General features: G+C 37.8%; 1 protein-coding gene across 1 annotated transcript; it reads right to left on the bottom strand.

The window, feature by feature from the left end:
- Positions 1–991: 991 nt before the first annotated feature.
- LOC306850119 (sterile alpha motif domain-containing protein 9-like) lies at positions 992–7,918 on the bottom strand (the record flags this gene model as incomplete). The annotated part of the gene is made up of 1 exon (XM_079385569.1): positions 992–7,918. One exon carries the CDS (start codon positions 7,916–7,918, stop codon positions 3,017–3,019), a length of 4,902 nt encoding a protein of 1,633 aa, XP_079241695.1. The 3' UTR covers positions 992–3,016.
- Between the last annotated feature and the right edge of the window lie 1,327 nt (positions 7,919–9,245).

The raw sequence follows: 9,245 nt of genomic DNA, 5'->3' as shown, positions 1-9,245 counted from the left end.
CACCATACTTGGCTGAATGTCACTTCACTCACTCACTTCACTCACTTAAAGTTAAACAGATGAGTTTTGAGTCTTGATTTAAATGTGGCTAATGTTTTAGCACATCTGATCTCTTCTGGAAGCTGGTTCCAACTGCGGGCAGCATAATAGCTAAAAGCAGACTCCCCTTGTTTTGTGTGAACCCTTGGTGTTTCTAACTGACTCGATCCTAATGATCTGAGTGGTCTGTTCGGTTTATATTCAGTGAGCATATCAGCAATATATTTAGGTCCTAGGCCATTGAGTGACTTATAAACAAGTAAAAGTACTTTAAAATCAATCCTAAATGTAACTGGAAGCCAGTGTAAGGACTTGAGGACTGGTGTGATATGCTCAGATTTTCTGGTTCTAGTCAGAATCCTGGCAGCAGTGTTCTGGATGAGCTGCAGCTGTCTAATGGTCTTCTTGGGAAGGCCGGTGAGGAGACATTACAGTAATCCACCCTGCTGGTGATAAAGGCATGAACAAGTTTCTCCAAGTCTTGACTGGAGACAAAACATCTAATTCTTGCAATGTTTTTGAGATGATAGTATGCTGATTTAGTTACTGCTTTGACATGACTACTGAAACTAAGGTCTGTCTCCAGAATCACCCCAAGATTTCTGACTTGATTTTTAGTTGTTTGACCCCTAGAGTCAAGGTATGCATTCACCTTGAGAACTTCATCTTTGTTTCCAAATGCAATGATTTCAGTTTTCTCCTTGTTTAACTGAAGAAAGTTCTGGCACATCCAACTGTTAATTTCATCAATGCATTGGCAGAGGGAGTCAATGGGGCTGCAGTCATTTGGAGATAAGGCTAGGTAAATCTGGGTATCATCAGCATAGCTGTGATAGGCAATTTGGTTATTCCTCATTATCTGTATAGGCCTGGGTTAAATGAGCCCAAAATGCGTTTTTAAATTAAAATCACACACAGTATGACAACAGTAACAACACAGGCAACAGATAATAAAAGATAAAAATTTATTACATCAGTTCAGAAAAAAGCAAAGCAACTCCATACTTATACAGCTTATACAGTTAAACCAAACTCTTTTGAAAAGCTTGTTTAAGAACAAATTTAAGGATTTGTTCAAATTGTTCATGTTTTTCACCCACTGACAAAGCTGAACTATTATAGCCAAGCCATCACACCAATAAACACACAGTAATAAACACTGGAAGTCAATATTAAACTATGTATTATAGCGAACTGACAGGATTTCCACATTCCCTGGTCCAGATTTAAACGAACACACTCCAGACAGTTTCAAAACTAACCCTTGTCTGGGCTTCGATTAGTTTTCTCCTATTTTCCACACATGTTCCCATCTTAAGCACCGCAGACACGGATTTCATCGCACACAACCGTTCGAGTTTGAACTCGTGAGACTTGCTGCATGCTCTCTTTCACGTCCTTCACATTCCTAACCCAGCACAGTCAGGTTACTCGTTACTGATATCAACCCAAATTGGGTCAAATCAAGTCAGCTTCCTAACCCAAGAGTCTCAACAGAGCATTTGGATTGAAACAATTACCAGTGTGTTTTATATGTATAGGCTATAAAAAAGCGCACAGTGTATGTTTTTGCTAAATCGCATGCAAATATAAGATTGTTGTTAGGTCATACATACCACGTAATATTACAATAGATACCCCTTAGTTTCAAAATACTTACAAAAATCATTTGTAATTTTACAGGCTATTACCCCTTTATTCCCCAAACTTAGCATATTATTCCCTTATACCTACACAGAGGTATAGGTACACAATAATAATAATAGGTACACGCACTGAATAGGTACACTATAATTACAAAAAAGTTACGCTGTAAATTCTGTTTAATTAAGCAGTACGTTGCGGGTTGTAATCTAAAGCGTTACCCAATTTTCATGATCCCTCTTATTTTGTTTCAATTATTAACATTTTGCACATTCTGCAAGGGGTATGTAAACTTATGAGCAAAAACAAAAGCCATAATTTAAAGAGGCCACAGAAAAACAGGATCAAGAGGACAGATGTCATAAGAACAGAGAGAAAAGTAACAGGAAGAAGAAGCGATAAGAGGAACAGAGAGAAGGAGGGCATAGAGCAGAGGTATAGAGTCATGTATGTCTCTATTAATGAATAGTGAGAGAATAGGTTTATATGTAGTGTATAGAATGTGTTGCATTTGTAGGTTACACCCCATCCCAGACCTCACTAATGTTCAAACCCTGGCTATGGCCCTACTAACCACATATTCGTATTTTCTAAAACCAATCCATTTGAGCCTTTCTAAAAGTGATGACCATCTATTATCCCTCGCATGTAAGTTTTCAACAAGTTTCACTATACTTTAAATGACATTTTCAAACATATTGCCCCCACAATTATAATCAAACCTATACATGTGTGGGCTGACAAAAAGTCAAGACTACACCTAACATCGCTACTTACAGTAGTTGTTTAATATCAGTAAGCTGTGAAATATGACATGACAATAATTACAGTAACACAACAAATTTGGTAAAAACATGCTGATTCAGTACAATTAATTTGTAGATGAGGGAAAAAAAATCTATATTCTAAGCTATAGATAGCCATGTAATCTACCCATAATGTATTTCTCAGTGTGAAAGCAAGAGAACATGAAACATTCAAAATATGTTCAAATAAACCATATTACAATGTCCAATTTTAGCATTGTCTCAGAGGCCTCAAAAATAAAAATAAAATCACTTTTCCTTCATTAAAATTTCATTAGGAACCTATCACAAAGTAATCCAGTCAGAACTCACTGTATCAATCTCTGATTTCTATAATGAATAAAATGAAAATTTCTATATTAATTCTATAAAGAAACACACAATCAGGCCAACAAAAACAAACAAAAACAACCATTACTGTACAATAATGAAAACTAATAACACAACCCCTTTAAGTTGCAGTATTCAAATGGCCACTGTACAAAGCAATGTTTGTTGTGGAGGCTTTAAGTTGGTAGTGTTAAAACTTACAAATCTGTAGTGTACTTGATGTCATAAGCTACTGGTCCCTCCATTGTGAAGCCTAAGAAAAAGGACACCTCCTCCATGCTACATCCACTTCGAAGACCACCCAGGTAAACTGGCCGCACAGGAATTCTAAGATTCCCACTATAGTGAACATATATGATACCATTTTCAGTTTTTCCCTTAACTCTCTGAAGTAGGTTTTGCACCTCTTTTTCTCTCCATATTGCTCCGCTCTGCCATAGTTGGTGAATATTGGAGTGTTTTTCTTTGTCTACCACCTGATCTAGCTTTGCTTTATGGATTACCCTTTTCAGTTCTTTGGATTTTCCCAGGTAGAAGTGTGCAATCGCACTTTTTGCTGGGAACAAATGGGAGAAACGCCGATGAAAGGATTTTTTTGTAGATGTAACGTATGTGCATATGTTTTTCGACAATGTTGCGTTATCCCTGTTGCCCTCCTTTCCTGGCCATAGCAATAACATTGCAAGGTAGTAGGCCTCAGTACAGTCTGAATTAGTGCCCTTCTCTTGGAGGACGATATTCAGAAGGTGCAGAAGCTCATTAAACCTCTTTAGGATCGGTGACCTAGGCTTAACACAGTAGAGAACAATGTTTGCCAAGATGAAATTCACTTGGTTGATGTAATTCTTAGAATTTTCAGAAATGAACTGCCATTTCTTTAAAATTTGTTCCATTTGAGACCCATTTTTTTCAGTAAGATATTGTAGCAACCCAGCAAATGTATTGGCACGCTTTTCTTCCAAATAGCATCTGTAGTCCTCCAACTTCTGTCCTAAACTAAGATTTGGTTGACTTGCTCTCTCCATTTCCTTCTCTTCTCCAGACTGACAGAATAATTTAACATATTTTTTGAAGAGTTCTGAAACTTTTCTCTTGTTTCTGTCCTCAGCCGTTTCTCTTTCAATCGACCTAGGTTTTAGGTAGGTGAAGTAGTTTTCATAAAACTCAAAAATTTCTTTCATTCTTGGTTTCAAAGAGAATAAATACTTTTCATGGTTTATTAGCTTGGGAATGAATTCAGCAGTCGTCTGATCGGTTTCACGATAACTGTGAAGAGAAGTACCGTTTTTTAGGAAACATAATAATGTTTCCCATTGATAACCATCATGTTTTCTAAAAATTTTCTCTAGAACATCAAAGATGATCATTGCAACATCAATCTCGCTAACATAGCCAGATGTGTTGTAAGTCCTTTGCCTTTTCCTGATTGGTTGATCAAGGAAATCCTTCTGGTCATCCTTCTTTGCAAGATCCTGTGAATCTTTGAATGCCATAGTGGCATTGACAGCCAACTGTAAACATTTCTGTAACTCCTCTGGAGTGAGTTGATTTTCCTGCTCCGTTTCATACATATGTTTCAAGTGACTTTTGTAAACCTGTCCCAAAGTGTCAGCGATATAAGAGTTGTAATCCTTTTGTCTTGCATCCTGTGCCCATTGCAAAGCAGAGGTGAAATCTTTCTCTTTCAGGTAGAAGTGTCTCGCTAGAGCCTGAGGCACTGTTGCATTTTTGTCATATCTTTTTGTGGCAAGTGTTAAAACTTCTTTGCTCTCTGGCAAAGGCATTTCTTCAATCAAAGGAGAAAAGAGTGTGTCTTTGTCATCACCATGTTCCTTTTTTTGACGGGTGATCAGCATACTCAAAATACTTTGAATGAGTATATCTTTGCCCATACCAGATTTGTACAGTTGGTCGCAATGCAGTAAGTTGGTTGTTATTTCACTCAGTTTAAGACTGTGCTTACTTATTAGGACTTTGAGGCAGTTTTCTGCAATCATTTGGTGCAGGAAGCGAACGGCTTGATAAGTGCCACATTCCTCAACATTGAAAGAGATAAGCAAGGTTGAATAAGGATTCATTTTTTCTTCCAATGTTTCCTGCTTCCAAAGATTCTTGATTCCAACAAGTTCCTCACATAGTGACAATGACATACATGAGCCGTGTACATATTTATTTAACAGTGCCAAGAACGAGAGCAACTGCCCTTCCTTTGTTGAGACATCAAGGTCTTTTAGAATGTTGCATACAAGGTTTTCTATGTATTTTTCACTGAAGTCCTTAGTCATGATCATAAAGGCATAGAATGTTTCAGGTTTTTCATGATGGCCTTTGAGCTCTTTCAGCTTCATTTGGAAAAAGCTCTGTTCCTTTGTGGATAGTTTGTTGGTAATGAACACATTGTCAATTCTGCTCTTTCTGGAGCTCTCACTCGGAAACTGTGATCTCTCACAGTTAAGGATGATCACCATCAAACTCTCCTGTTTTTTTTTCTCATGTGCTGCACAGAGTATGCACCGCTGTAGGTCCTCAACATCTTCCCAGTTATCCACTAAAAGAAGAACAGGTGTGTATGTTGATGGTTCCTCTTTTCCATAGGTCAGCAATTGAGTGACTTGGACTGCTATTTCACTACTTTGCGCAGAATTATTTTTCAAGACAGCACACCTGAATTTTCGTCTCAGGTTCCACAACACATGCATGGCCAGTGTGGTTCCACCACATCCAGGGTGATGGAACAAGTTAATTATTATACATGGGGATGAGTAACCCTCTGTTGGTGTTATGAGGTTGTGTAGTTCCTCATACTTATCACGTTTTATGAATGGAATGGACCCTGGTCTTTCTGACAGGTAGAAGTTCCACCATTTCACTTGGCCACCTCTGTAAAAGTCTTCCTCAATTTTATTCTTGAATTGCATGAAAGAATCCATTGTTTCAATCTCTGTATTTTCACATTCATTCTCAGAAAGTATTTCAAGAACTGTCATCTGAGCCTCATCCTTTTTTGTAAGAAGGACTGAACTAGAGCCAAAGGAGGGCAGGTATCTGTTCACTGAACTTGTTTGAGGCTCCCTTGTTTTCTGAATGGTGCAATTGATCTCATTCAGACTCAACTCATAAATACATTTACTTGTAATATCAATTTTACACCGAGTTTGTACCACCTGTTTCCATTGTTCAAATACTGTTAAATCTTTACATATGCAAAGCATGTTGTCATCTCCTTCAAGTTTTTGGTAAATTGCACAGAATGTCTCAATGATTGGGCTAGAGATGTCATTCACAGCTGAGTGGAGTAAAAACATAACCACTAATTTCTCCTTTGATATAATGTCAGGCTTGCAAATAAAATAAATCATTTCACTGACTTCTGTGGCACGTTTTTTCAACCAATCACCATCACTGAAAGGCATATCTGGTTCAGTTTCATTGACTTGGCCATTACAAAAAACCCAGCTGGTCTGTTTAAACAAGTTCAGTTTGCTAATAATTGTAGAGACGCTGTCTGTAGTGTTGTACAACCGTGGATAGTGTATATTAGCCATACGATCTTTGCGATAGTAACTAAAGGTTCCATTCTTTTGGGACTCTGGATCAAAATCAAGGACCAGAAACAATTTAAGCTCTTTCAAAAAACTTAGATGCTCTAGTTGACTGACATGACACTTGTTTGTGATGACAATGAACTGTAAAGAGTTTTCCAGAATGTCCCTCCCATGAGTGACAAGTTGTTTAAGTCTTTGGCCTTGAGAGCTTTGGCCCATAGACTGACTGTCCCTCTCCTCTGCTGACTTTCTAGATAAAGCCCAAGACTTCACATCATCCGTTACTTTCTTCATTTTCTCCTGAACAGACCTAGGATTTTTATCAGCAAGAACATTGGTGGTGCTTGCCCCAGAGCGAATAAAAAGGCATTCTGTTTTACACTTCTTCTTCCCCTCCTCCTTTACTCTAACAGTATAAAAAAGTTTTTCCAAAGTTTCAAAATAATTTGGGACAACATCGACTTCAATAACCCACTTGTCCACATTGATGTTGTCCAGGCATTTAACCTCAACGAATTTGGGAGGCCTAATGCAAATCTTGGCAATATTGGTGTTTTCTTCAAAGTGCTCCTCGAGACGTTTATCAAATTCATCAATGTATTTATCAGGAGATGTTAACTCTAATCCAATAATTTGTCCATGTTCATACTGTGGCTTATCTCCGACTCCAAAATGGATAGTTCCATTTGTTCGAGAATTCATGCATGCTGCAGCAAACCGAAATACTTCTTCTGTGAATTTTTTAAGGATATCTTTCTCTGAAGCATTCTCTGTGTTTGCCATGAGCTTGTACTCATGCACAGGGTCAATAAGATTGCTTGGACCCGTTTCAGGAGGAAGTAGTTCATTTTGTATATATACAAATGATGTGCTAATTTCATCAAAAGGACGGGGCTTGCACAAACGTTTTACAAAGTTATTTGACACGTCCAATAAGTTATCTGAAAAGTTACTCTGACTCAGGTGCTCTTTGGTCTCCATCCTGACATTTTTTGCATTTGTTGCTTTTGTCGAGCGTGACAACAAAGTTTTTGATTGTGCACTTCTTGCCCCTTCTCCTTTTTTGTCCTTAAAGTTGTTTACTGTATCACACAATAACTCCCCTCCAGCATCTTTTGGTATGTCCTCTGAGGCCCATGACAATGTGTGTTCAACTGCTTTACCATCACAGTTTTCCTGATTGCTTGGGTGTGGGTGTATCTCAACTTCAGCAGATGTGCAGGTAGGTTTTTCAACTGCTGCTTTGTCTTGCTGTAAATGTTCTGTTGTAGAGCCCCCTGCTAATGCATCTGTATCATCAGGTATGGCCCTGCTCCTGAAAATTTCAGAGGGCATTTTTAACTCAGACACTTTTTTAATTACTTGAACTGCAGGTCCATGCTTCCAACCAAGATCTATCAAGTCTTTTTTATCAAATGAGAGGAGACATGCTCCTGACACATCTTCATTGAAAAGAATATCAGCGTACTTCTGAGGGATTTTGACCACATCAAGGAGCCATTGGCGAACATCCTCTTTGGTCCAGTCATCTATTTTATTAAGCTGTGTCTCCATGTCTGCTGTTCTTCTATGTTGGGTACATTCTGCAATCTAAAAGAAAAGTGATTAAAAATTAATTAATATTGACATTCCGAGGTATTATTTTACTTGTTGAGTTCACATGCAAAAGCCTCTATGTGCCGTCTGAAATTTTCTTCTAAAATTAGCATTTTTATCAGCCTAAATTTGTTCAGCTATTTCACTTCAAATGCATAGAAAAGACCTATACATTGCCATCAGAGTAAAATTACTGAACCTAAACATAGGAGCCTGATACTGTATATATGAAATGTGTGTGTGTGCTCATGTTTAGAAATGGTTAAATAAAAGGTTATGTAGCAAATTAGCTCAAAGTGAGATGAACATAATTAATCATAACGGGTTGTTATCAATTATATATTCATCTTCAGTAATTAACTGTAGCATTAATAGTACAATAAAATGATTTGTTCGCAGTACGGACAGTTTCAGTCGTCTATTGTCTCTAAGGAAAATAATTTCTCTGGTCACGAAAAATAATTTCCTTATTAATACATCACTCATTAGCATGTAACAAAACCGGAACGTTAAAGTGACCTCGTTTCTGTGAGCCGCAGACACAGACAACGAAGTGTGAATACATATGGATGTTTATTAAACTACACTACAGGGGAACATGTAACATTGAACTAAACATACTAAATCCATAGAAAACATCCCAGATAGCGCCCTGAGATACCAGGGATTCTCAGTGGTTCCTCTGGCAGCGTTGGACGAGTTCGCTGATCTGCCGTCAGTTAATCGGACCGAAATCCCTCTCGTGCTGGAAGTGTGTGCGTCATGAAAGCCGGCTCGAACTAACGATTGGTAAGACAGTTTATTTTGTTTACTCATTGAGTGAAGCGGCAACCTGTTTTGTGCCTCAACGAACCCCAGCATCGTATCAGGCCTGCAACAGGGTATTTATTTTATTTAGATTGGCATATTTGAATTGACACCCGGGTGGTTTTGATTACTGTTGGGGAATGTTTATGTGAGCCGTAACCATTGTGTTGAGACAACAAAGACTCGTTTGGACTTGAGTAGGCTACACTAATCAACGCATTGGTGATATTTGGGGCATTTTGTGTATTTACTGTCCATCTTTATCTGTTATCTAAATCACCAGAGTGATACGGAATATTAATACAGTGTTGTATTTGTAAATTGTTGATTTGAGTTTGAAGGAGGAAAGATCCTTTTATTGTAAAACTTTAAAGGGTTAAGTTTTATTTTATCTCCAATTGCTATTTGATTTTTTGATTTGAGTAAACAACTAAAAGTTTATATTTTACTTCAGACTCTGTGGTTATTTTAGTCTATT

This window comes from Barbus barbus (assembly GCF_936440315.1).
Source record: "Barbus barbus genome assembly, chromosome: 3".
Classification (NCBI taxonomy): Eukaryota; Metazoa; Chordata; class Actinopteri; order Cypriniformes; family Cyprinidae; genus Barbus; species Barbus barbus.
This window is presented reverse-complemented; position numbering and strand designations above follow the sequence as displayed.